A 26354-nucleotide genomic window follows, 5' to 3' on the forward strand; every position below is an offset into this window, starting at 1 on the left:
TGGAAAAGAGATGTAGACACATGACATTTTATGGATTCAGATGTTTCGGGGTATTGGGATTGAGACTTAAGCTACGTTCACACAGTACCAGACAAATTTTCGACCGGTGGAAAATTCGTGTGTTTGGGCGTTTCGTTCACATGGAACTACGCCAAACGTACGAAAATTTGGACGCCCAAGCGTTCAAAACTTTGAAGACCAAAATCGAGGACGAATTTTTAGGCGGTGCAGTCAATAATTTGAGCGCCACAGTGTAAACACCTTAAACGTCAAAATTTTTGAACGGCGAAGGCGTGGCTGCATGGATGCGTGGTAACTAGGCTAAAGAACATGTTTACAATTTTATACGGGATAAGAAGCGTTCTGCGCATCAGGATAGAGTAAAACACTCAAGAATGCCGCAAAATTTATCCTGTTATCAGTTCCATCTGAACAGAACGAAACTTTCACACGGTTCCGTGTATACAGAACGTCTGGTCGAAACTTTCGGCCGATCGAAAATTCGGCCGGTACTGTGTGAGCGTAGCCTTAAGCTCTTTCTTGTATTTTTTTATAGTCAGGTATTGAGTTTTCAAGGTTTTCCGGCTACCTTGTCCCGGAGAGTTTGATCGAGGTATCGATTCTTTCGACACTGCATGTGACCTCCCTATGATTTGTTTCCTCCTGAACCTACGTTATTCTGGCCACCAAAGGCCAAATGCGCAATCGTACGCAGCGGATCATACAGTCACTGCGGTGTTACCAAAGTAACTTTACAAGTTGTGTGTGAGTGCCATGAAAGTAAAGGGAATTACGATCAGTTTCGATTTAAATATCCTTAGTAACTTTGTAACCGACCATACAATTAACACGAGTGACCACTAAAAATGACGTAACAACATCCCTATCAATGTTGAGGAAAAAAGTTAGTACCGTACTCGATATAGGTAAATCCCTAGTAATAATCGACACCTGGGGCAGAATCTCTCTCCTGGTGCGTAAGGTAATGTTCCACCAAACTAACAGCGAGGAAATACATACATGTTTCAGATTGGCTGTATTTGATTTTAGCGTATTAACTTAAAGTTTACTAATGCGAATTCGGTACGCCTACAAACAGAAAACTGACATCCGAATAGTTCGCACAAAGAACTTAAGCTTACAGTGGTAACTTCCATCCCTGCACTTCATAAACCTTAAATTCATAGACTTAAAAATGTGCTCAGAATGTGCTCCAAGTTTACCCATTTCTCGCCTTACGTATTCGACTGCTCTTTGTCAACTAAATAACTTTTATTTTGGAAGAAATTTAACTGGCAATGTTCACTGGTTGGGAATCAATCCAATTTCGCAATCAATCTCGAAATTAATTCGCAGTGGAAGGAATCCCTGGAAACCAGCGTCTGAGAGAGCTTGAATTCCAGATTGACCGATATTGTTTCCCCCCATATCTAAATGAAGCAATGTGCTATTCGTTTCTCGAACCTCTGCAAAAGCCCTTGCACCAGAGGATTGAATACCGTTTCCTACGATGGACATCTTGATCAGGGTTTTATTTTCTTTAAGGGCTTGGCAGAGTGATTTAGCTCCAGCATCTTCAATAGCATTGCTTGACAAGTTAAGAGCAGTAAGTCCTTTGTTAATTTTAAGGGCCTCGGCAATTGACTGAGTACCTTCAGGACCAATATCATTCACTGAGAGATCAAGATGAGTCAGAGCTGAGTTGACTCCAAGACCACCTGAAAGAAGCTGAGCACCTCGAGCTCTGAGCGCGTTCTGCGACAGATCCAAAAAGACCAGTACTGTGTTGACTTTAAGCGCTTCAGAAAGAACATGGGCTCCTGGCGCTCTGATGTCGTTCCTTGATAGTTCCAAACGTTTCAAAGTTTTGTTGACTTTGAGGCTCTCAGCGATTAATCGGGCACCACCTACACTGACTTCATTTCCCTTAAAACCAAGTGATATCAGGGATGAATCCACTCTCAGAAATTCAGCGAAAGAACGGATGCTCTTCTTGGTTATCATCTTCATGTCTGATAAGTTCAGATCGGTTAGGGTGGTACCATCCCTGACAGTTTTAAGGAGCGACTGAACACCATCATCATCTAGGCTACTTCCTGACAGATCTAACTTAGCGAGCGTATTGTTTATTTTGAGAGTTTCACAAAGAGACAAAACCCCAGGGTTACCAAAACTTAAGTTTCCTGCCAGGACCAGAACCTCCAACGAGGTATTGCGGCGTAGACTCTCTGCCAGAAATATGGCTCCATGGTCAGTGATTCCATTTGCCCCCAGGTTTAAACAAACCAGGGCTTTATTGGCCTTTAAGTACTCCGCCAAAATCTCGGCGCTATCATCTTCCAACATACTGCCAGCAAGGCTTAAATCACGGAGGGTGGAGTTTACCATAAGCGCGTCTACCAATTGCTGGACCCCAACTGCGCTGGTAAGTTTGTTTGTTAAGTTGATTTTTACCAGGGTTTGGTTGACTTGAAGGGTTTTAGCTAAGGAAACCGCACATATGTCTCCAGGAGAATACAATGGCCACGGCATACTGAATTCCTTCAGAATGGTGTTTACTCTGAGGGCCTCAGCAAGCAATGGGATGTCACATCTATTGTCAAAAATAACCAATGTGTGGCACTGCAGTTTTGTTCCTAACAAGTGCAACAACTTACTTGAGAGAGTAGAACTTACTACTAAACAGTTCCTTATACATTTTAAGGCAAAATACAATAAGTAATTTGTAAGAATTGGAAGGTCCAGCCTTTGATTAATGTTTGTGACTATGGTGTTCATGAAACATGTAGCTCTCTCTTCACTCTTGAGGCTGATAATTCCAAATGCAAAGAAATGGGCGAGCTCATACTTAAAGTATGATCTATCTTCTGGAAATAGTATTTCAGGGCTCATTTCACCACTTAAAATCTGGCTCGCCAAAAAATAACCTGCAAAGAAATCTTGAAAACTCCTGTGAATAAATGCATAATCCAGGGAAGGACGTCTTTTGCTGCGATTGGTGTGGACTGACAAGAATTCAAATACCGGTATTTCGTTTGCTGAACCTCCAAGTTCATTTCTTTTGAAGTACATCTGATCTTCTGTCAAACCTTTCCAGGCTAGTCGTCCCAGTCGCTCTACGTCATCTTTGTGGAAGTCAATCAAGTCTCCTTCTACGTTAGAGAATCCTTTCTTTTGCCGGAATCGCCTTAAAACGCAGCTGGTTATTTCAAGATAGAGCTCAGTTTTGCTTGAGGGTAGATCACCTTCATAGTCGTCACACAAGAGACATAGTAGAGCTGTCGTTAAAGGATGTGCTGTCAGTTCCAAAAGTTCTTCCTTGCGTCTTGTCTCGCTTAAGAGCCTCTGACCCAATGCTTCCCGACCATCGAAGTAACGAGTGATGAAGCTTTGAGAATTCTCTGGAGAAAATCCTGTCATATGTAGGAGGGTGTCACAATACTTGCTCACATTCACCCCAGCCTCCTGCCTAGATGTAAGAATGATGTGACACTTTGGAAGCTCTCTACCTTGAACAAGGTCGGTAAACATCTTCGAAAGATTTGATGGAGCTTCATCCAATCCATCAAGTACAAGCAACACCTGGGATTGATTGGCTCGGATGAACTTGAAGAAGTTCTCTTTTGCGTCCTCTTCGACATCTTTAGGAAGAAGCTGATCATCAATAGCTTCCCATATGCTGCCTGACACGTCACAACATCTAAGGAAGAGAAGCAATTTAAAATTGGGGAAAGATACATCAATTTCCAGATCATTGGCCCAGTCACATGCCATCTTTTGACAGTAGGTTGTCTTGCCCATTCCTGGTTCCCCCTCAATCAGGACAGTCCTGGGCTTGGAACAATCCTTATGAGGTTTGAAGACTCCTGTAGTACTGTCTATTTGCTCTGCAACCGATCTTCCAGCTCTGTCGCGTGTGACAATGGTCGGTTTGGTAAATATGTCGTTTAGGTTGAAGTTGAACTCTTCACACCAAGGAAATGGCGAGAGCCGACCTTCACGAGTTTTGTAGAGGTTGCGAATCGTTTCTATGAGGTCATGTGACATTTCAAATTCTGAAAAGGAGGTAATTACTGTCAACATAATATAAGGGTATGACTGCTAGAGACACAGCTATGGGCATTAATTATACACGAAGCTTAGAGAAACTTCTATTGAGCACAAAGGAGCGAAGGTTTGGGAAAGCAGGATTAAATAAAATGAAAGGAAAAAAAGCAAAACGAAAGGATTGGCAGCAAAGAAAGGGGAAGATAAAAGAAGAGAACAAAATTCAGGAGGATTAGTCAGAAGAGGGGGGAATGAATGAAACAGATTGAAAATATGGAATGAAAGGTAAACTAGGGAAGTAGAATGGGAATGCCAAGAGAGGAGAGAGAGTGAAAGGCTCCAACTGCAAGTAAAAGGCAGATATATAAAACAAATGAAACATAAACTAAAGAGAACATGTAATAAACTCAAAGTTCTTCCAAAACAAATGTAAGACTGTGTACTAATTTCAAATGCTGAAGCTTTGGTAATTCCCAGAGGAGAAGAGAAAAAAGGATTGGGGGAATGAGGGAAACAAATGGGAAGGGAAGAGGTAGAGGAGGAGTTGGGGGGAAGGGAGAGGAAAGGAGAGAGGATTAAAGGAAAGAAGGTAAGCTAAGCAAAGGGAAGAGGGGAGGAAAGAAAAAGGGAAGGGATGGAAAAAACAAGAAAGGGAAATCAAAGTCAAAAGTGGGTTGGAGATAAGAGGGGAAGGGTTGAGAGTAGAGGGGAATGGAAGAAAAGAGTGAGTTGAATAGAAATGGGAAATGAAGGAGAGGGCAAGAAGAAAAAGGCAAAGAGGAGGAAGTGGGATTGGAGTAGGAATGGAGTAGGAATGAAGAGGAGCAAAGGGGAGGAGAAGGGATTACAAGAGAGGGAAATGAAACTTAACCCTTTAATTCCCAGAACTGATTAACGAGTAACTTCTCCCTACAATATCCACGCACGTTTCAGCAAATTGGTATTGAGAATACTCAAATGTATCAGGTAGTTGTTATCTTGATCTAGCAGCAAATTCTCATAACCTATTCACAAGGAAATGAGTAACAGCTAGAGAGGAGAATTAACAATCAGATCTTGGGAATTTTAGTGTTAAGAGATGGTTGGATAGAAACAGGGAATGATGGAGAGGGGAAAAAAAGGGCAAAGGGAAGGAAATAAGAGGAGAGTAGAGGAGAAAAAAAGTTAGGAGAGGGGTGGGTACAATGTAGAAGAGTGAAGTGGAAGAGAGGGGAGGGAAAAAGGGAGATGGGATGAGAGGAGTTGGGAGGAAAGGAGAGCAAAGGGGAGAAGATAGGATGAGAGGAAAAGGAATAAAAAAAGGTGAGAAGAGCAAGAGAGGAGGAAAGGAGTAGAATGGGACTAGGGGAGATGGGAGAGTAAAGGGGAGTAGATTGAATGAGTTAGGAGAGAGGTGGATAGAAGTAGGGAAGGGAGGAGAGGGAATGAGAGGAGAGAGAAGAGGAGGAGAGGATATGTGAGAACTTACTGGAAATGAAAGGTGAAAATAACAGAGGAGAATAGAGGGAAGGAAAGTGGAGGAAAGGAGAAACTTGGTAAAGAGGGGAAAGGACAGAGGAGAAGGGAGAAGAGGAAAGGTGACATCAGGGAAAGAAAGGGGTGGAGTAAAGAGCAAAGAGGAGGGGCACTGAGAAGGGAAGGGAGCAGAACAAAGGGAAGGGGAGGGAAGGTGAGGTGAAGAGAGGAAAGGAAAAAGGAAAATGAAAATCTAGCTCCCACAAAAGTTTAAAACCACAGGGAAAGCTTGACTATCAATTAGCATATCAGAAACATACCTTTTGGTTGAGATTTACTTGTTGATACCTTTAATTCTTCAAGTTCCCTTTGGATTTCTTTCAGCACATCCTTGATGTTGTCTTCATCCTTTTTCCACTCTTTTAACATTTCTTCATAATGATCGGCAATTTCAGGGTCCATGCATTCATTTTTTAAATCATCAATTGCAGATTCATATTTAGCTCCTCCAAGACTCACAAGAGCATCTCGTATGTCCTTCCAATAGGCATTAAATGTTGCATCATCCACAGAAGCCTGGTCAGCATGGCCATACACAGTGTTTCTAAAATATTTCACCCTTGCAATGTTAGCCTCGGTGCTCACATCTGCTGCAGGTGGAAGTGCATCCCAGCCTGTTGCTGGTTGACTCAACCCACAAATGTTCCTCAGAAGGACTGTCAAAAGTGTGATATCAAAGTCTCTTGAGGATACAGAGGAGCGTATTACAGGGTATAGCTTTCCCCACTGAGTGGCATTTAAGACTCTCCGATTGCGAAGTGCCTGCAGTGTGGAATGATGTGTTGTTGTCAGGTTGGTATGAAGACTGGCAGGTGGATGTATTTTGTCAAACGTGTCCCTAATCACTAAGGATCCCACATCAACCAGAAGCCGACAAAGTCGCGCATAATTTGTGGTCTCTTTAGTGGAGGAAAATGATGCTGGATTGCCAGCTGTGGCCATTAGTCCTGCCTGAGATAGTAATTTAGCCATGTTAAAAGATTATTCAATATTTTCTTAAGGTAACAAACCTTCCTGGATCTTTATGGGAGTGAATGGATAGACTAGAGTAGTCCCTCCTTTTGCAAAGTTCATCACATGCAACAAAAACAATTAGCGCAAATGAAAAAAAAAAAACCAATTGATTTAGTGCACTAGGCAGACTTCTGAAAGTAGGCTTCTCTTCCAGAGGTCTGCACAGTGCACTGACATCAATTTCTTTTTTCACTGATTTTTTTGTTACTTATGTGACAAACTTAGACATATTCAATATCATGAAGACAAAACCATTGTCATCCACTTCAACGGAGATCAGTTCAAGGGGTGAGTGTAACAAGTCGTTGTCAGAAGGTGCCATGAGAACACGATTACCGTTTCATTATGATAGAGTTAAAAAATATCAACTCATCATACAGAAATTTTACAATAGCTTTGAAGATGATAAACCATTTTCCTTTTTTCTTCGGAGTTAAGTGTTCTTACGTGTTCTTAAGTGTTAAAATATCGTGCCAAAGTTCATTACTAAAGCAAAACCGTGTCCATGAATAATAGTAAGTAATGAGATTGTTGTTTATATGAAGATTGAGTGGAACGGCAGCTTAACTTTTGAAAACTTAGATGTATACGTAGTTTGACACTTCGTTCTAACTTTTTACAAGTATCATTCAACAGTACGTAAGTAAAATTTTAAGGCTACTCGGTAGAGGTAAATACGGTGACAACTAGGATTACATGTATCCACAGACAAATCAATATCAAACGACACCGTCGACGAAATCAAAAGCAAAACAAGTAGGTTATGGAAAGTCAAGCAATAACAATTAAAAGGTTACTTCAAATTGTTTTTGCCTCCAAGGTATATCAGATATGCTACTTAAACATATATTTCCTCCTTTCCAGACACATTAAATCAGATTAATTACGTGAACCTAAAACGAAAGAAGACTCGAACACAATGGTTCGAAAGAAGCACTGTAATTAAAATTAGGAAAGAATAACCAAATGTTGCATTCACAATCACTTTCTTCGACGGTTGGCCAACAAAAAGAAAATTTACAAAAACAAACCTGTCTCCTCACGATTACAATGAAAATTACAGGGAATTGTCGCTGTTGATCGTTGAACAGGCCATATTTCCTGCTGCCTTCGCTCTGCCTTGCACTGGAACTCTCCGGTGACGTGTTTGGAGTGACACTGTTCGTCTGGCTCATGCCCAGTGATGTCTCATATAACCAGGGCAGGTGGGAACTCGGACTGATGATATTCCTTTCCTCTATTTTTATTTTTACTACGTTTCCTTAAACTTGCGTCATCTGCGATAAAAAAATTTCGGTTAAGTCGACTGTCAATTCTGAGCTGAATTTAGGGACAAGTTTATTGTGAGAACATTATACTCTCTACGTAAGCCTTAACGATCCTTTTCGTTTCGTTTTGGAGTCGACTCCCTGTTTTCGTGCGTAATTGCCACTCAAGCCACCCTTAGGAGTCACTCTAGAATTGGTTTATGCCCGCACTAAAACATATCAGTGATATTTCTTTCAGACCTCTCAAAATATGAGTGAAGTTATTCGCTGTATTTCACCTCAATTTCATTCTATTCTGTTGAGAAAACAACGCCAAGTGTACGCCTATTCGGCCTTGTATTGTTTCCCTAGCTACCCACCAGAGAATAATACTGGTACATTCACTGTTTTTAATGAGCTGTCACTGACCAGCCACGACGATCAACTACAGTGCGCTCGGTTGTCGTCAGTTACGTTCTTTTAATCTCTTTCTCTCAAACCAACGGCGTAATACCAACATCTATGTATTTTACGTGATCTTTATGAGTTTAGAAGAAGGTAACTTAATATTATAAACTGAGTTGATAACGTAAATTGGCCCCCGTAAAGAGTTTCAAAGCTGACGTTTCGAGCGTTAGTCCTTCGTCAGATCGAGTGATGAAGGGTTAACTCCCGAAACGACAGCGTTGAAACTCTTTACGGTGGACAATTTACGTCAGCAACTCAGTTGATAATATTAAATTACCCCTTATACTTTCCAACCGACGCAGCACCACAGTTTCTTTAGAAACTTACCCCTTCGTAAATTAAAAAAGGTTCATCAGACAAAGCTGGAGATCTCTGCAAGCTCATGTGACCTGGCTTTTAACTTATCGCGTGAAAATGTCTTCAACCCTCAAAATTAAGCAAAAAGCAAACTGACTTATTCAATACGAAATGAAAGCAAATTTGGTGCAGTTTGCCCAAAAAGTCCGGAAGATCACCGATAACGTTTCCTAACAGGTTAACCTTCGTCGTAGCCGCACTTAGTTTTAGGGGTCCAGTGCTTCCAACACCAGTGGGACTCCCTACCAGATTCAGGCTATTATGGGAAACAATTGTTTTGAGACTGAGCTAGAGACAGCACCTTGGCATCATGATCACCAACAATACTGTCTCGTGATTTAATTTAAATTTGTCAAAGCAGTAAAAAATTCAAAGGCATCCAAGGCTACCAACCACTGATATGACACCTTAAGATTCAACGGAATTCCCAAGTATTCACTCTGAGATCTTCTGAAAGTGTTTGAGGATCACAGGCACTAAGGGGGTTTGCAAACAAAACTCAGAAAGGCCACTGTCTAGTTAACTTTAGGGGCTTAGGACAAAAGATGTGGACACACCATTTTGATGGATTCAGATGTTTCTGAGCTGTATTAGCAATGAGACTTGCACCAATAACCCAAGCTGTAAAAACATTGACCACGTTTCCAAGAAACTGTAGGTCACTCAGAGTGTAATGCTTCATATATTTATAGAGCACCATCAACAACAGATATAAAACTGGGGCTAGAAGATATGATGGTCAGCTTTTTTGAATATACTCTAGATTTGTTTAAAATATACACAGTGACATTTTTAAATTGCATTTAGGATTTAAACAATTGATTACTTTCACTTTCACTGTCTTTTCCAAAGACTGTTTTCTGCCACACTTTTCTCAACAATGACAAAAAGCTGCATAGCTGACAGGGACAACAGTTCCCTTAAAAACTCACAAAGCTTATCTTCATTGCCAATACACTGAGGAGATGAAAGTTTGGAGTCTAAATTGTAGTAATTGTCATTTATTTTACGAACTGCAAACCAATGAGGCCTTTTGATAGGTACTTCCAGCCAAACTAGGTTAACATTTGAAGGTTTATTCACAACAAATCCAAAGATGTGTTGAAGGTTTAAACATTCAATTTTCCTGCAAGGAAAAAGTACGTAAAATAAAATCATTCCTGCTTTCCAGTTTTTGCTCCGACAAAGGACTACTGCTTGAAATGTCAACTTTAGAAACTCCTTACAGAGAACAGTTTACATCATCAACTCATTTAATGAAACCAAATTACCTTATTATACCCCTAGACTAAATAAGCACCTCAGTTTCTTCAAAAACTTGCCCCCTTATTATCAGTAGTTTACTTCTCCTTTCTCTGAATTTTAAGTTAAAATTGGTACCTCAGAGATCATACTACTATTAATTGGTATGGTTTGTTGGCCAGTAGTCTAAATCTACTCAAATACTGCTGAGTGGCTCCATAAGAGTGCTACTCTCATGAGATTTGTACCTCTCTAATCTAAGCTATAAAATAGTTCTAGGCACTTCAAACAGAAAATACCACATTTAAACTTTCATGGAGTTACCTATCATAAGATAACTATAACCTTTCAAGGGATGGACATTTGTTCACAGTAGCATTAAGAATCTTTGAATGCCTGATAAGAAAGCTTAAGATCCTGGAGGTCATATTGAATATCATCTTTGATGATACACACAACATTATATCCACAATGATCCTGAAGAATTTTGAAGGAGTTTAGTTTTGAAAGCAATTCAATCCAGCTCTTCTCTGATAAATTTGTGTTTATGTGTATTATAAACTTACTCTAAATCAGCTATCGAGTATATGTCAAGTAAACAAAAATTGTCTATTATCCTCAGCTTTTTTCCTTCTAAATTAGCTTTTACTTCTCCGAGACTACTCACAATCTCTTGTCAAACCACACTGCTTCATATTCCCTCCACTGCAATGCCACCATCAAAACATTCACGTCATAATTTCCCAAGCCAAGCATATTTTTGTGCGGATTGACGAAAGCGTCTGGGCTAAGCCGGTAGCTGATGGCATCTAGATCTGCCTTACTGTAAGCATTCTTGTCTTGGAAAAGGTTGTTTAAGGTATGAACTGCGCAAAGCATTTGTCTTTGTCGCTCATGATAGATCTCCATTCTTGCTACAAATTGGCTGGAACATTAATGACTTTTTACACAAACGAATTATTCATGTAGAAGAAATCCCGCTGTCCACGGTAACGTGTTGATTCGCTCATCTTTCGCACACAAACAACTATATAAAATTGTTTTGAATTAATTTTTCTAGAGATTAAATTTCTTATAGATCGATTATTCAGTTTCTGTCTCTTTAACGAAACCCAGCATCGTCGACCCTCAAATCCTTGTTTAAAAATTTCCAATCTAGATGTTTTTGAGGAGACCTGGGAACAATAACATCAATAACACCACGCAAGCGTTAGCTGATGAAATTTGCCTTATTTACAGTGAAAAACCCTTAGACTATTTATATTGTTGTTATTATTGTCAGAGGGACTTGTGTTGCATCACATTTCCTCAGGAAACCAGCGTTTGGTGAAATTAGTGGCTTAAAGCAGACGATTTTGCACACTTTCTACCAAACTTAAAGTGTTATTCCCACAGTACCCGCAGGGACTGCATACGATCTAATCAAGCTCATACTGTAGCTAACGTTGGCTTACCTTGTTGATTCTAGAGTTCCAGATATTTTCAGCAAGGAGTGGTCTTGATGATCGACGATTTCGGTGGGCATTATTCAATTTTATCAAAAAGAACGTGGAAAGTTTCTTGAAAGCTTTAGTGATAATGCCAAAATAGATAAGGAGTATACGATATTAAGAGCTGCCTTGTAGATTTTCTATTGATCATGATAGGATTTATGTTACGAGGGTGATTAAGGATACTTAGTTAAACTCCAGGTTCGAAGTCTTTACATATATGCTATTTCCATTTATGTATTTGAGGTTATTTCATTTCAAAGTTATTATTATTTGCGGTTGAGACCCATTCCTTTCTATTTCATTTTCTGGTCATCAAATTTTTGTTATTTGTTTTTTTTTTAGGTCTTCTTGGTGTAATTTACATAAAAAAGAATGAGTGCGCTTACAGAATCAATCAATGTGGAGGAGAAATTCTCAGGATCATCTTTGAATGGTAGACAAGAAGGATCTCTAGAGAGTGCTAACAACCTATTTGCTCCAGACAGTGGTGTGGAATTTGACTGTGATGGTAGCAACACATTAAATGGTGCAGAAAATGCAATTGATCCACGGGTAGGAACAAATTTATGATGGCCTGCCTAGAATTATGATGAATATTTTGATTTCTGAGCATTTTTTTTAATTGTAGCTTTTCATTTTCAGTTGTTTTTGTTATATTTATTTGATAAATCAATCATATGGAATGAATCATTTTGAATTGCTGATGATGAAAAGTATGCAATTGATCCTCCTAGGTAAACTGTTTTTTAGTAATTGCAGCAAAAGAAGCCTGAAAAACTCAGGCTTAGATGGGACTCAAAACCTTGCCTTCAAGATACTAATTCAATGCTACTGTGTACTGAATTATGAAGCCACATGTAAGAAGTGAGGCAAGTTGGGGTCTCTGTTCACAGTAAAAGGAAATAAGCCATACCAACCTTTACAACCAATTAAGCTATGCAGTCACACATCAGAAAGAAAGGGAAGATTCTGAAAACTTGCTTTGATTAATGGAAAAGTTGATTTGTGATATTTTCATGTATGTTCCAGGTTGCCTTGATCAGTCCAGATGATGAACAATTTGATATTTTGCTACAAAAACTTAAGGAAAGGTTAGATGAAGGACATGGTGAAACTATCTATGAAGTGGGTGTTGGGGGTAAGTAATCTTAATACTGTTTTCTTGAGTGAATTCATAAATTTTTCATTCTTGAGTGATTTTTCTTCATGCTGTGGCTAAATTAATGTGGACAAGCTTGAAATATAGAGGCCATTTAATCGTCTTATGGCTCATGGAGCAGATTCCATGAGAAGGAAATAATTGAATGAAATAAGCTACCACTCCTTATGGAAGTGTTTTGTAGTAATAAGGAGGTGATGTAGTGGGTATTATTGGACATATTTTTGATGAGATCATTAAGAGCTGATTTATTCAGCAATTCCTCTTCTTGCCTTTATGCGCTGCCACCTGGTCAGCTCAGGTTGTAATGCACCACACTGCTGTGTGTGGCATGAATGGTTCACTCCCTGAAGTGGACCAACAATGAGGGTCTTAAAATAGTTGAGGGGAATGGGCTGCTTTTGCTATAACAGTAGCAAATGGTTAGACAGTCTAGTATTCCCTGATAAGAATGATAAATTGTAGGCCTTTCTCCTGCTTCTTTTCTGAACTGGTGAGCAAGCGGTGAGCAAGAACCCACACACTTCTATGAAGATCAGGAAATGTAGCTCCTAGTGTGCCCTTGATTTTCGAAATGGGAACATCTGCCTAAATTTCTTTCAAACTGCTCAATGTAATCTGGTTTAAGTCTGGTTTAAGTGCAAAGTGTTACAAAGTACAATGAGTTATGGTGCTGTAGAAATCCTTCATGATCAAGGTTATAAATTTTGTTGTGGACATTTGGGAGAATTTGGTGCTATATGGTAATAACACCCTCTAGCTGAGGGTGTGTATTCTCATCACTGGTTTGCCAAATTCTCCTGATGAATGTAGCTTCAAACAATACAATGCTCAATTTGATACTTGTCATCAGATGTATATTGATTTTCAATTGTAGATGGAGCAGCAAGTGGACTCAGTGAAGAGGATCTCAAAGCATCAGTGGATTCCTTGAAACTATTAGCCGAGTCCTGTAATGCTGATGTTGTCCTGCTAAGAGAGAAGCCAGCAGAGGAGGGTACTGTTGCTGAATATCTTGTCCGTAATAGAGTGGATGAGAATGATTTCATGGAAGTGAGGTAAGCAACCTTGAGTACCTGGTAATGCCTTTATTCCTTTTCCCCCATTCTTGTATTAGGTACCTGTAACTCGGGTTAATAGTGAAAAATAGTGTAAAATAATAGACTTAAGGTGGCAAGAAAGCCCAGTAGAATCCCAGTAGATGCTGTATTGAGAAAAGTAAAAGAAAAAATCTTCTTTAAAACCCTTTATTCAATTCTGTTTAAATTCTATGTGGACCTGAGATGCATGACTCAAGCTTGCTTTTTCTTTGTTGGGGGGTGGGAGAACCCAACAAAGGGCTCAGGGCCTAAGAAATGTTCAGATCTTTTGTGAACAGAAGGTTAGGGAAAGTAGCATACTCCAAAATGGCTTCATGCTTAGAAATCTTCTTTATCCTGGTTGATAATGTCATCTTAATCCATCTATTTTGGTAGGGTGGCAGTGGTAGGCAATGTAGATGCTGGTAAAAGCACTTTACTTGGTGTACTGACTCATGGAGAACTCGATAATGGAAGAGGCATGGCAAGACAGAGGCTTTTCCGACATAAGCATGAGATGGAATCAGGAAGAACAAGTAGTGTGGGAAATGATATCCTGGGATTTGACAGCAGAGGAGATGTGGTGAACAAGCCAGATACCCATGGTTAGAAAACTCTTTTAAAGAAATTATTGTGTATACTATATACCCATGTTAGGAGAAGGCACAGTGCCCCCTCTTGTCTAGGCAGTAAAAGATAAAAAGCTCTTTAAGTAGTCTTTTTAAGGGATTTACAAATACCTTTACAGATCCATATTAACCAACCCAATTTAACAGTGCTTTTAAGCACTGTTAATTTGAGTTGGTTGATAAGGAAGGATGTCTGATATATTTATATATTTGTGTCCCAGGAGGAGGACTTGATTGGTCCAGGATATGCCAGAAGTCTTCAAAGGTTTGTTGTAATTCTATCTTCTTCCTTTTTTTGTTGAAAGAGGGGAAAGCTGAAAATTTACCTTTATATTTGTGACTTTTTTTAATGCTGGCACACTCTGACAATACAATACAAAGGGGGCAATAATTGATAAACTATCTAAAAGTAAGGGTTTTGTTTTTGTTCTTTCACAGGTCATCACTTTTATTGATCTGGCAGGGCATGAAAGATACCTGAAAACAACAATTTTTGGAATGACAGGACATGTGCCAGACTTTGCTATGCTGATGGTGAGATGTCATATTGATGTGCAATAATTTACTTTTGCTTTATCCACCTAAATTTTCTTTATTGATTGAGGATTGACCATAGCAATAATTTTTGTTGTTTGGACAAAGTGCAAACAAGAATTTGAGAAAGGAAAAATTACATGAAAATAGTTTTTTTACCACTCTGAGTTGAATTGGGAATTTAAAAGAAATCCCTAAAGAACTTGACAATCGAGGTCTATCTCGTAAGTTTTCAGGCAAGTCCTTTTCTCAGGGAACCAAAAGTAATTTTAGTATGGTGTATGGTGTTTCACAAAGATCTTTGTTTTTGTTGTTATTTTTTTCTCATTTAGATTGGGTCAAATGCAGGAATTATAGGCATGACAAAAGGTAATAGGATTTAGTAGGATATAGATAGATACAGTCCATTTATAGAAGGTAGTTTCATGTTTGTGAACAATGATTCTTGTAAGCTCAAACCCGAGTTTATTACAATACCTAGTGAGGATATGGTTTGCTTTGGTATTGAAAGTGATAAATTTAGTAAAATGTAGAAAATTTCAGCCTCTGATTGCATATCCATGTTAAGAAAATTGCGCTGACAGGCTTTTGGTTGCAACACTTTACTCTTTTACTTGCCTTCTCTGCCTAAGATTACAAGTAGGTCTTGATGACTTGCAAGTGCAGCAGGGAGAAGTAATAAAGGGCCACTTGCAGTTTATTACTATCTGTCTTTATATTGCTCTTTTGGACAAAGTTTCACAGAATTTATTCATTTATTTTTTTTTTACTTACCAGAGCATCTTGGGTTGGCCCTAGCACTCAATGTCCCAGTGTTTGTGGTGGTGACCAAGATTGACATGTGTCCGCCCAATGTGCTACAGGACACTATGAAACTCTTATCCAGGATTCTAAAATCACCTGGCTGCCGTAAAATCCCTGTCATTGTTCAAAACAGTGATGATGTGGTTGTCTCAGCTACGAACTTTGTTTCTGAAAGGTAAGAGCCCAAGTTAAGTTTATGAAAGAAAATGGTTCGTCTTAATGGGGGCAGACTGTACTTTTATTTTCTGCGAATTTCAAGAAAAACTTCTTACTAACCGTGCGCAGGGGCCTTAGTGGGAAATATTGGCCTAGGGGAATTAAGGACCGAGCGCAGCGTGGTCCGTACAAAAACGGCCGAGAGCCACATTCCATATTTATCAAAACGGCTCGAGCAAGCAAAGTTAGTAGGTGGTTTATTATAAAGCACTCGGACCAAACTTGTATATTTGAATTTGCCGGCGTTCGCAAACAAAAATACACAGCTTATGCCGTCCGTATAGCAAAATTGCGACCAAGTAAGAACCAATCAGAACAGTCAGATTTACCTCAGGACTACCAGACTAAGTAATAAATACATGTATCAGGTCAGAACTAATTGAAAGCACATTGATGCAAGTGCCAGAAAAGCTGCTGATTTCAAGACTAGTCAGTAACTAATCAGTTAGCGTTTGTTTTTCTCAGCTAGTTCATTTGTTTTTTTCGGAGAACATTTTTGGGCTACTCTAGGACCATGCAAGACTTTAAGCCCTCATAAGAGTAAATCTTCAATAGTTATGGAAGTTAGAGAAAACCTCAGATGACGTGTACGTCTCGATCTTTCTTTTGAATTGTTACATCATGACTGTGTGAATAAAACAGAATGATGGAAGGGTACTTTGTAAAGGCCAAAAATCACTGATCTTCAAATCACTTTTACAGGTAATCACGTTATTCAGTTGTGGTTCTTTCATTTTTGTCAGGGTTTGCCCAATATTTCAGATCTCAAACGTAACCGGTGAGAACTTGGACCTGTTAAAGATGTTTTTGAATTTGCTCTCAATTCGAGCTCACTTCAGGAAAGATGAACCATCTGAGTTCCAGATCGACGACACTTACTCAGTACCGGTAAATAATATATTTAGCCAAGCCTAAAAGCGGAGCTCGCATTTTTTTTCTCCCGCACGTCTCAAGGGCACAACGCCTTGCACCGGCCAAGACTAGAACCCGGGTCGTCCGACTCGGGGCCCAGTGCACTGACCACTGGACTACTGGACAAAGCCGTGGCGTTGGCGTGCCCGCGGTACAGTTGACAACGCATGTTAAAAGTAGTACCTTGTACGGTCGTACGGTCGTTTGGTCGTACGGTCGTACATCCAAATTTTATTGGCTTGATGGGTTACTACTATTTTGTATAACTATGGGGCTACGCTCTGCGAGCTCCGCTAAAAACGTCTTTGTTAAATATCAGATAAAGCAAATTTAACTGAACGAAGCAAACCATAAATGAGAAATATTAACGATTTGTGTGCACCAGAAACTATAAGTTAGGTATATTAAGATCTAACTAATATTCCTCTTTTCCAAGTTCTATAATTTTCTTTTCGTTAGCTGGGATAAATTGTTGCCCTTTCTATGCCAGATTTCCAAATTCGTGCTTGCCTTTATTCGCACTACGTTTTTGCTTTACTTTGTACACGCACAAAAGCATGTAACAGGTTTCTTCATGAAAGCAAGTAATCGCTGGTTTATCGCCGGCTCATAAGTCCTCTCACCGCCGTCTGTTGATCTTGTGAGCAGGCTCTCGTGTTTGAATTTCGCCTTGCGGTCTCTTTATTGGCACAGCCGCCTATAACACCATCGGCTGCCGTTTATGGAAAAATTTTTTGAAACCCCCGGAATTCTTTGCTATACGCTTCTGATTGGTATCACGAAATAGAGTTACTTGTCTTTAATCAAAGTTTTGGATGATTTAGGGTGTTGGTACAGTTGTGTCAGGCACGTGTCTTAGAGGTACCATTCGACTGAATGACACCCTTCTACTCGGCCCAGATCCTCTGGGTCAGTTTCAACCAATCACAGTGAAGACAATTCATCGCAAGAGAATGCCAGTAAAGGAACTCCGTGCGGGACAAACGGCTTCCTTTGCTCTGAAAAAGGTGGGTAATATCTGAAAATCGTATATTTGAACGGTGGGGTAGCTATTTTAAAGTATAAAAGGAAATAATAGTTATGTTGGATGTGGAAATATATACTGAGCAAAATTCGGATTTAAGTCGGAAATCGATGTCTTGATCGCCTCGCGGGAGAGTAGGGAGGGGGATTTAGGAGCCATACCGTCCCATCTCACTGCGTGTTAATTCTTCGTCTTCATCGAAGGAAGATTAAGTAATAGATTACGTAAAGTACAGGGCTGCGAGGAGATTATTTCCGGTGTCACCAAATGTAGTATTTTTTTTTTCGCCTTCAGATAAAAAGATCACAGATACGTAAAGGAATGGTTATGGTAGATAGACAAGTGAAGCCTCAAGCATGCTGGGAATTCGAAGCCGAGGTGTTGGTTCTTCACCACCCGACAACCATCAGTACAAAATACCAGGCAATGGGTTAGTATGCTGAGAAGGTTAAATAATAAAATATTGCAGCGATTCTAATGGAGCTTTGGATGGTCGATAGAAAAAAAGGCGGCCGAGCTTTGAAAACGAGAAGCGCACTTTTAACCCATAAGCTAGGGCTTCGTTACTCTTCTTCACGGCTTTGCCAATCAAAGCCTTAATGGCACATTCAAAAGCGCCAGTCGAGTTGGCTAGGGAGCTTTTGTTTATTTTTAAGCTGTAAACTATATCTAAGACAGATAGAGCGCTTTTCTACAAGGCATCGCTTGCATCGTAGACAACCCTTACTACGGGTGTCTATGACATGCCGAGAGACGAGAGACGACTGGGAACGAGTCGGCGTCTCTGTACATGTACTAATGTATATTTACAATAATCAGACACAATCTTCAATGACGGATCTTCCTTGGACAAAATTTACTCATGTGATATTTATATAATTTTTTTGGTCAGTTCACTGTGGGAGCATGCGGCAGACGGCAACAATAATTCACATGGATAAAGACCACCTCAGAACAGGAGATAAGGCGATGGTGCGTTTTCGCTTCATAAAACAACCGGAATTCGTCAAACCGGAAACCAGAATGATCTTCAGAGAGGGAAGAACAAAAGCTGTCGGTACTATACAGCAGATCGATCCAACTGCGCATCCTCCACCTCAGGTTGGCGGGAAAGTCAAACATCGTGGACCGGGTAGAGGTACCGCACAGTCACGCGACAAAAGCAAAGACGGAGCAAGTGCGCAGGCGTCAACAAGCTCAGAAAGAACAGGGAAAAAATGACTTGATAGTGACGTAGTTTTCTCGTATTTAATTCCATTTTTAAGGTTTTTAAGATCTTATTTGATTAGTTTTAACATGGTTTTTTAAAAATTTAGAAATTTAGGACCCCTATGGTCGTTGAAAATTTTAACATTTCTCTTATTTCTGTATTTTCTTCGGTCATGTGTTGAGGATCAGGCTTTCGTTCAGAATTCCTCTAGTCTTCGATTTGACCATTTATTATTCTTAATTCAAAGCAAAAGAAAAGCAGTAATTTAAACTAAGTCATTTTAGCCGGCAGCCAGGGTAGAATTTCAGCGAAATAATGAAAATACTCTGTGTTGTCAGTCTCTACTTTCCTCTTTCTGTATGTTCTTGTATTGTTTACAGCAAAACATTTCGACGAAAATTTCGCATGTCTTCAAACAAAATTATGGCTTCGCCTTCATAGGCGGCAGTAGCCGTAAAAGTCCTCCCTGATTTATCTGGAAAAAAAACCTCAGACAAAAAGTATCTTGTGGTCCATCCTCTTTTTGTGTCTGAACGCTTCAGACACAAAAAGCTACGCTTACCACCATTTCCCAGTCAGTTACAAGATCAAACTTATTTCGTCACAATTAATTTTACTGCGGGAACAAAACAGACAATTTCATTCTCAATAAACCTCTTCCAAAGGGGTGGTGTAGTCCAAGGTAGTTTAAAGCGAATTTGATTGGTAGAAAACGCCATAGCACGTGAGAGTTGCGTGGAAAATTGCCTAACATAACCAGAATTTCGTTTCGTTTCTTCTGTGGGTAAGACTACGTCGCAAATCCAGTTTTTTATTGAAAAAAGTCGTGTTATTAGGCGAAGGTAAAGAGGGTAAGTTTCTAAGGAAACTGTAGTGTTGCGTCGATGGGAGAGTATAACAGGGTAATTTAGTATTATTGACTGAGTTGATAACGTAAATTGGCCACCGTAAAGAGTTTAAGAGCTGACGTTTCGAGCGTTAGCTCTTCGTCAGAGCGATTGACGAAGGGCTCTGACAAAGGGCTAACGCTCGAAACGTCGGCTCTTAAACTCTACGGTGGCGAATTCACGTTATCAACTCAGTTGTTGATACTAAATTACCCTGTTACTAGGAAAGACCTGTTAAATTTGACGATAGAGCAACCTCGTGACTGTTTTGGGGAAATTCTTTTGAACACAAGAAATAAATAATGAGACAAACAAATAGCAAAAGTTGTTAAACTTCAACTAACCCAAATCAAAAGCGAATCTAGTCTCGTACCCAGATTCGAACGTGTAGTGAAATGTAGGATCTTTACCACCGCTTGGCCGTGAAAGGCTTAGGTATGAGATTGAAGTGAATCTCTATTTCGTATTCCGAGTCCAGAATCCCGTCATCCCTTACCCAAATTCTGAAACCCTTGGCAAAAGGGTTGTTGTAGTTTGGCTTAAAACAATTCAAAAGAAACCTGAACGCATAGATCTCAGGATACTGGCAAAACGAACCAGAAGAATAAAATGGCGACTCCAATTTTAGTTAGATTGTTAAGTCTGTTGATACTCAAAAGAAATGAAAGACAGAGGAATAGACGCTATTTGATATTTGTGATATTTGAGCTCCTCACAGGTGTGTGTAAGAAAAGTCGACAAGAAACTGGGAACTAAAGATTACGCAAATAATATTACCCAAGATGCTCCGAGGGAGTGTCGTTGGCAAGTTCAAAAGACCACCGTATAGTTGTGAAAACTTATGTGAAAATGCCGGGGAAAATTGCACTGAATCCCCTTCCTCCAGGCACGAAACAGCCTGGTCTAGCACAGTCACTGTTGTACAGTGGCAGTAAATTCCAGGGTCATCAAAAAAGTAAAGGGAATCGATACGACGTCGAAGTTGTATTGAAGGTAAGTTCGCGTGAGCCGTGTCACGACTCGAAGGGATAATTTCCCGCCGTCCGCGTTTGTTACTTTGTGGTCTTAAAATTTTAACGTAGTCTTCAAATGAATGATTTTTATGGTGTGTATGTAAATATCTTTTAGCACGTTGACCAGGAGAAGGGCTTTCTCTGTGGATATCTGAAAATAAAGGGCCTTACAGATGTGAGTAAAAATTTTGCCGATGTTCTTGCGTTGTTATTGTCTAGATCGCTCTTGAAATGTACTGATCAACGTCTGTCCGCTTCAATGATCTTGACAGTTCAGCCGAAACTTGGATTTATTCGTCGTTTTTGATTGAACTGATTTCGTACCTGACCGAATTAACCGTGTTAAAATTATATCAGACAATACATTTACGTACAGATGTTTTTTTTTGCATCAAAGACTCGTTGTTTTGTCTGAACGCTTCACAGTGCAAGTATATAGTCCATCTAACAGTAGCAGATGATAGTATTATAAAAATCTGCTGACGGGTGTAAATGATGTAGCGTTTTTTTTTCTCTTGAAACGCTGCATCACTCCATTACTTAAATTTTATTAACTTTTTGTCACATCAGGTTAATGCCTTTGTTGTGCGCGATTTTGTTATGATTTTCTTTCTAATAGTTCTAAACAACATTTGTATAAAAGTAGCCGGAAGTTTATTCCTATGCCTTAACTTTGTAGTTTAAGGCAATGGATTAATACAGTTGTTTAATCTTACCAGACAAACCCATATTGAAGGGAAACCACCATAGTTATACGAGTTGCAAACCCCTATTTATAATTCTGTAACTGATTACAAATTGCTTGTCTCCAGCACGTTAACAGCCTAAAGTGGTAGTATGCTCCTGAAAATATTTGTACAATAGGCCACACTTTCTATCAGTTTACCTGCATAATAATGCATGTTGGATGTTGGGAGAACAAGAAAATGTAAATCACACATAAATGACAAGCAAGAAGGGAAGGAATTAACAAACTTTTTGAGTGTTCTCCCAACATCCTAATTGGGCAATTATGCTGGTAAACTGATGGAAAGTGTGGTCTATTGCTTTTATAAAATATGCTTAGAATGTTTCAGTTTTCTTTGGGTGTACTTTTGCAATAATTGATTGGTTTTTGACCAATCAGGGCATGCATAGTATCTCAGCTATACTATGAATATAGTTTTTTATCTGCATTTAAAAGTGTATATTAAATTTTTTTCTGGAGAATGAGGAAAAGGTCTGTCTTATTGACGGGTTTGTTTTTATTGATTACAGGAATATCCTAATCTAACAACTTTTTTTGATGGTGAGATAATTGGCGATAAACATCCCTTTTTGACAAGGAAATGGGTAAGGAATTATACAGCATTAGGGTGTCAAATACTAGTTTATTAGAAGATACTGTTTTGCTCCCCCTTGTGACATTTTGTGGCTTACTTTAGTTGGAAGCGCAAGCTGAAGAAGTCATAGCTATTAGACCAGATAGCAAGGTTGATGATAAACTGCGAGAACCTTTAGTTAATTTGGTAACAAATTTATGTTTTGTCTCATGAAATGTTCTTCATGATGCAGTATAGATCCAGTCTTAATTTGAAATCAGACCCCATACTGTCAAAATTAATTTGTGTCATATTTTTTTGGCACATTATCATGCTGTCAATTTGTTGAACTAGAAAATTGTGCTTATTGATTTTCTGTAGCTACCTCAATAGTGGTGTCTTGACAACAGTTCAGCATTTCCTTTTTTTCTTCTAAAGATGAATTTATAATAAATTAAGGTAATTATTTTGTTTTGTTTTGTTTTTTCTTTATTAGGATGCTGATGAAGATGTTGACAGAAAACACTGGGTAAATAGTTTTTCTTTATGGTATCAACTTTTTCTGAAAGCAAAAGTAAAAAACCAGTTTCACTGTATGTTTACCCAATGCATTAAACTTTGTACTGTTAACCACTCTCTTTTGTCTCTCAGGGTAAATTTCTGGCATTTTATCAGTTTGCAAAGTCATTCAACTCAGACAGTTTTGATTACAGCCAACTGGACAATCTAGACTTCGTTTTTATGAGATGGAAGGTAAGTCTTTCTCACATTGTATTTTCCATTTCAGGCAGTGCCATATTCTTAACCTTGCTTAACCTCTCTGACCCTTAGAGTGACAAGCATCTGATTTTCTCCTTACAATATCACCCTGAGTCACTTAATATATAGATTTAGCCAAGCCTAAAAGCGGAGCCCTTATTAGTTTATTTTCCAGCCCTACGTTACACTGAATAAAAACTGTAATAAAACTATCTACTGGCAAGTCTCTGTAATAAAACTATCTACTGGCAAGTCTTTTTATTATATTTCAACCCAACCATTTCCTCAACATATAAACACTATTACAATGTAATTAGTCAGGGAAATGGAAAACTTGTGGCATATACACCATGTTTGAAATGCCATGACCATAGTAAGCTAACAGGATTGAGGAGGATGTATGTGAGAATAGGCCCTCTTGTCTGTATCAATAATTTGCTAATTACTCCTGTTGGCAATGTTTTGATGAGGTTAGGCTATCAAGGCAAAGGAACTGAGGATTTTAGTAGGCAGTGACTTTTTTTCAAATCTGGAAACTATCATCATGAAAGCCATACTTGTTCCCAGTAACTCATTCTTATTCTGATAAACTAGTTTTGAGAAGGATACAATATTTTATAACAAAAACTCGATGCATAGGTTGTGCAAAAACCTTTAATTTTACTATACTTTTATAGCCAATACCAGTCCCTTCAAATGGTAATGGTCAGGAGAATAAAGTAAATAATCACTAACTTGAAAAGCTCTTGATTGTTGACCAAATTCTGCTTGTCAGTACCACAGGAAATATGTAGATAACAGTATGGAGAATATCCATTCTGATGTTGGGGTAAAAAGGTTTAAACAGGTCCATAACCTCTCAATTTTATGACAAACCAATTTTTTCTTTGATTTACAGGAACATTTCTTAGTTCCAGATCATACTATCACAGACATAACTGGAGCGTCATTTGCAGGGTTTTATTATGTTTGTTTACAAAAATCAGCTGCCACCATTGAGGGTTACTACTATCACCGAAGCTCTGAATGGTTAGTTCAACTTTTTTTTTGTACTCCTATTGTGCTTGACTATTTATTTGCTCTTGCATTTTGGACAATGAAAAAACTGAAAAACAACTTGTAAAAGCCTTTCAAAAAGGAGATTTCTATTTTTTATTCCCAGAAAGTTTACTTTTAAGACTTGACTTGATGTCAGCCTGATTTTCCAGACTCATTTCCAAGCATGTAATTTAGTGTTAACAACTAAGTGATTGGACACTCTGATGAAGGGCTAACGCTCGAAATGTCAGCTTTTTTATCCTTTACGGTGGCTAATTTATGTTTTCAACTCAGTTGTTAACACTAAATTACCTGCTATACTCTCCCACTGACACAGCACCACAGTTTCTTTAGAAACTTACCCCTTTATTCTTTTCCAAGCATGTTTGTCTATGGGTTTACATATTGCTTTGTTTTTGCTTGACTTTGCTCTGTGATTGGTCCAGATTAGCTGTGCCATCCTTTGAACCAATGAAATGCAAAACTACAACTAAATACAACTTGGTGGCTTCCAGCACTGTAGGCAGTTTGGTTGGTTTTATGTTGAGTTCTCATTGCCCCAAAGAACATTTTCGTTTCTTGTGATTACTTTTGTTTTGGTTTTTCAACACTGTATAAATTGTAAGATTACCTAATTCCACCTTTCCTTCTTTTCCAGGTTTCAGTCCTTAAATCTTGTCCATGTTCCCGATCACAGTCAACCCATTTATGAATTCAGATGATATTGAACAAGAAAACAAATCTTTATACTCTTATATGCTTCTTAATGAATATTTTTAGACTTCCTCTGGCACTTCCATGATGATATTATGATTTATGCTTGGTTTACAGCTCGAGTCAGACAAGCTTAGTAGATATTTTCCATAAAATCAAAATAGTGTTTGAGGTTTTACATTCAGCATGCATGGTGTCATGTTGTAAAGATTATCGTCCAGTGACAAGTTATTATCACGAAGAGATAATGATACCTTGGCAGGTGTTTGTTTTCTGTCTTGTTGCAAATAGTTATGGCATACACAGCTACACATAGAATGTGAATTAAATTATATGCAGCTGTTTAATTTGATTACTTAAATGAGAAGATTGATCAAGAATGTTATTTCTTTTAATTAATCAGCACTACTACTGCATACATTGTAGTGTATTTCGAAGAATATTTGGAATGAAAAGTCAAAAATTGGTTGTGTTGTTGCCATCTATTCCTTTCTTTGGCACCTCTGTATGGAGTAAGTTGAGTACAAACAATCCTAGGTGTTCCCTGGAAGGTTCTCGGTACTCTCTAATGTATATTTTCAGAGATGTATCAACAAAATTCACAACCAATTTCAAATTGCCAACTTGATGACACCACAAGGGTATGTTTGTCTCTATATTGTCAGAAAAATGACCAATTAATTTATGATTTCTTTTTATAGTTCTTATTGACAAAATGATACCATTAGGGGGATAAGGAGTACTTTTACAGACAGCCCAACCATATCCAAAAGGGGATTTTGTGCACATCTGGCTGATAAAGTTAAATCCAATCAAAGGCTTTAACCCCTATACTCCTAGCAGTGATTAACATGTAACTTCTCCCTGTGATATTCATACATTGTCCACCAAACATGAGGATATTCAAACTTATCAGGTAAAGGTTGGTGGTCCTGATTTATCACCAGATTCTTGGGACTTATTTACAAGGAAATGTGTAGCAGCTAGAGAGGAGAATTGATAATCAGATCCTGGGAACTAAAGGGTTAATGTGACCAAAATCTCATAGATCTGTTTCTCTGTGTGTTGTTTTATGTTTATACTTAGTAAAGGAGTATTAAACCTCTTTTTCATGGTTTTAATGGTTGAAATAATTGTTTTTAGATTAGTATTATTAAGAGCTACATGTACTGATAATTGAAAAGTTTTAAATTAGCTTGATGGCTCTTAGAAATTGAAGTACCTTCTCATGTTACAGCATGCTCTGTACAATAAGCATTATTTGAGTTAAGAACAACTGAACTTTGTCTTTGTACTGTAACATGTTAGTATCAACTTTTATTTATATTCTAGTCCTTTTGAATGTTAAGTGTTAAGTGATGGTTGAAGTATTACTATAAATTCATCAAAATTTGTGATATCCCCCAATGAGTTGCAAATATATTAAAAATGCTGCAGCCCTCCATAGAGTATAGACAGATATCATTATTGCTTGCATTCCTCACAAAGAGGTTCTACCCATATGGGGTCTCAAAGTGTTTGTTGGTTCTAAGACTCTGCTTGCAAGAGATAAGCATACTCGTGAGGGATCAATATCAGTATCTGGGCAACAGCCCACCTACCCCTCCCCTAACTCAACAACAGTCAATTGATAACAAGTTAGGGTTAATGTTGGGTTAGGGAAGGGGTAGGTGGGCAGTTGCCCAGATACTG

General features: G+C 38.7%; 4 protein-coding genes across 4 annotated transcripts; 2 read left to right on the forward strand and 2 right to left on the reverse strand.

Annotated features, from left to right (window-relative positions):
- Positions 1–1301: 1301 nt before the first annotated feature.
- On the reverse strand, positions 1302–7812 carry LOC131771942 (NLR family CARD domain-containing protein 3). The gene is made up of 3 exons (XM_059087817.2): positions 7608–7812; positions 5823–6513; positions 1302–4055 (listed from the first exon to the last, which is right to left on the reverse strand). Exons 1-3 carry the CDS (start codon positions 7749–7751, stop codon positions 1303–1305), a joined length of 3588 nt encoding a protein of 1195 aa, XP_058943800.2. The 5' UTR covers positions 7752–7812; the 3' UTR covers position 1302.
- A 1359-nt stretch (positions 7813–9171) lies between these two features.
- On the reverse strand, positions 9172–11023 carry LOC131772065 (josephin-1). Its single transcript, XM_059087976.2, has 2 exons — positions 10558–11023; positions 9172–9774 (listed from the first exon to the last, which is right to left on the reverse strand). The coding sequence occupies exons 1-2, from the start codon at positions 10797–10799 to the stop codon at positions 9483–9485; spliced, it is 534 nt and encodes a 177-aa protein (XP_058943959.2). The 5' UTR covers positions 10800–11023; the 3' UTR covers positions 9172–9482.
- A 90-nt stretch (positions 11024–11113) lies between these two features.
- On the forward strand, positions 11114–19922 carry LOC131771879 (GTP-binding protein 1). Its single transcript, XM_059087746.2, has 13 exons — positions 11114–11407; positions 11726–11935; positions 12413–12521; positions 13420–13600; positions 14018–14226; positions 14472–14515; positions 14689–14784; positions 15117–15153; positions 15562–15763; positions 16548–16692; positions 17541–17723; positions 18035–18170; positions 18633–19922. Exons 2-13 carry the CDS (start codon positions 11756–11758, stop codon positions 18959–18961), a joined length of 1851 nt encoding a protein of 616 aa, XP_058943729.2. The 5' UTR covers positions 11114–11407; positions 11726–11755; the 3' UTR covers positions 18962–19922.
- Positions 19923–20648: 726 nt separating this feature from the next.
- LOC131771898 (glucose-induced degradation protein 4 homolog) lies at positions 20649–25783 on the forward strand. Its single transcript, XM_059087759.2, has 7 exons — positions 20649–20830; positions 20966–21025; positions 22108–22182; positions 22648–22680; positions 22803–22904; positions 23809–23939; positions 24607–25783. Exons 1-7 carry the CDS (start codon positions 20687–20689, stop codon positions 24668–24670), a joined length of 609 nt encoding a protein of 202 aa, XP_058943742.1. The 5' UTR covers positions 20649–20686; the 3' UTR covers positions 24671–25783.
- Positions 25784–26354: the final 571 nt, after the last annotated feature.

Source organism: Pocillopora verrucosa, chromosome 8 (genome assembly GCF_036669915.1).
Source record: "Pocillopora verrucosa isolate sample1 chromosome 8, ASM3666991v2, whole genome shotgun sequence".
Lineage (NCBI taxonomy): Eukaryota > Metazoa > Cnidaria > Anthozoa > Scleractinia > Pocilloporidae > Pocillopora > Pocillopora verrucosa.

Bases quoted from the DNA above. Each gene is read 5' to 3' on its own strand.
- LOC131771898 (XM_059087759.2), top strand. From the start codon at position 20,687: ATGCCGGGGAAAATTGCACTGAATCCCCTTCCTCCAGGCACGAAACAG. The intron at 22,681-22,802 runs GTAAATAGTTTT...TTTGTCTCTCAG, and splicing joins ATGTTGACAGAAAACACTGG to GGTAAATTTCTGGCATTTTA. The intron at 23,940-24,606 runs GTTAGTTCAACT...CTTCTTTTCCAG, and splicing joins TATCACCGAAGCTCTGAATG to GTTTCAGTCCTTAAATCTTG.
- LOC131771879 (XM_059087746.2), top strand. From the start codon at position 11,756: ATGAGTGCGCTTACAGAATCAATCAATGTGGAGGAGAAATTCTCAGGA. The intron at 13,601-14,017 runs GTAAGCAACCTT...CTATTTTGGTAG, and splicing joins AATGATTTCATGGAAGTGAG to GGTGGCAGTGGTAGGCAATG. The intron at 17,724-18,034 runs GTGGGTAATATC...TTTCGCCTTCAG, and splicing joins CTTCCTTTGCTCTGAAAAAG to ATAAAAAGATCACAGATACG.
- LOC131772065 (XM_059087976.2), bottom strand. From the start codon at position 10,799: ATGGAGATCTATCATGAGCGACAAAGACAAATGCTTTGCGCAGTTCAT. The intron at 9,775-10,557 runs GTGAGTAGTCTC...TTTTCCTTGCAG, and splicing joins GTGTGGTTTGACAAGAGATT to GAAAATTGAATGTTTAAACC.
- LOC131771942 (XM_059087817.2), bottom strand. From the start codon at position 7,751: ATGAGCCAGACGAACAGTGTCACTCCAAACACGTCACCGGAGAGTTCC. The intron at 6,514-7,607 runs GTTTGTTTTTGT...TTACTATCTCAG, and splicing joins TTGTAATCGTGAGGAGACAG to GCAGGACTAATGGCCACAGC. The intron at 4,056-5,822 runs GTATGTTTCTGA...CCTCCTTTTCAG, and splicing joins AAGTAAATCTCAACCAAAAG to AATTTGAAATGTCACATGAC.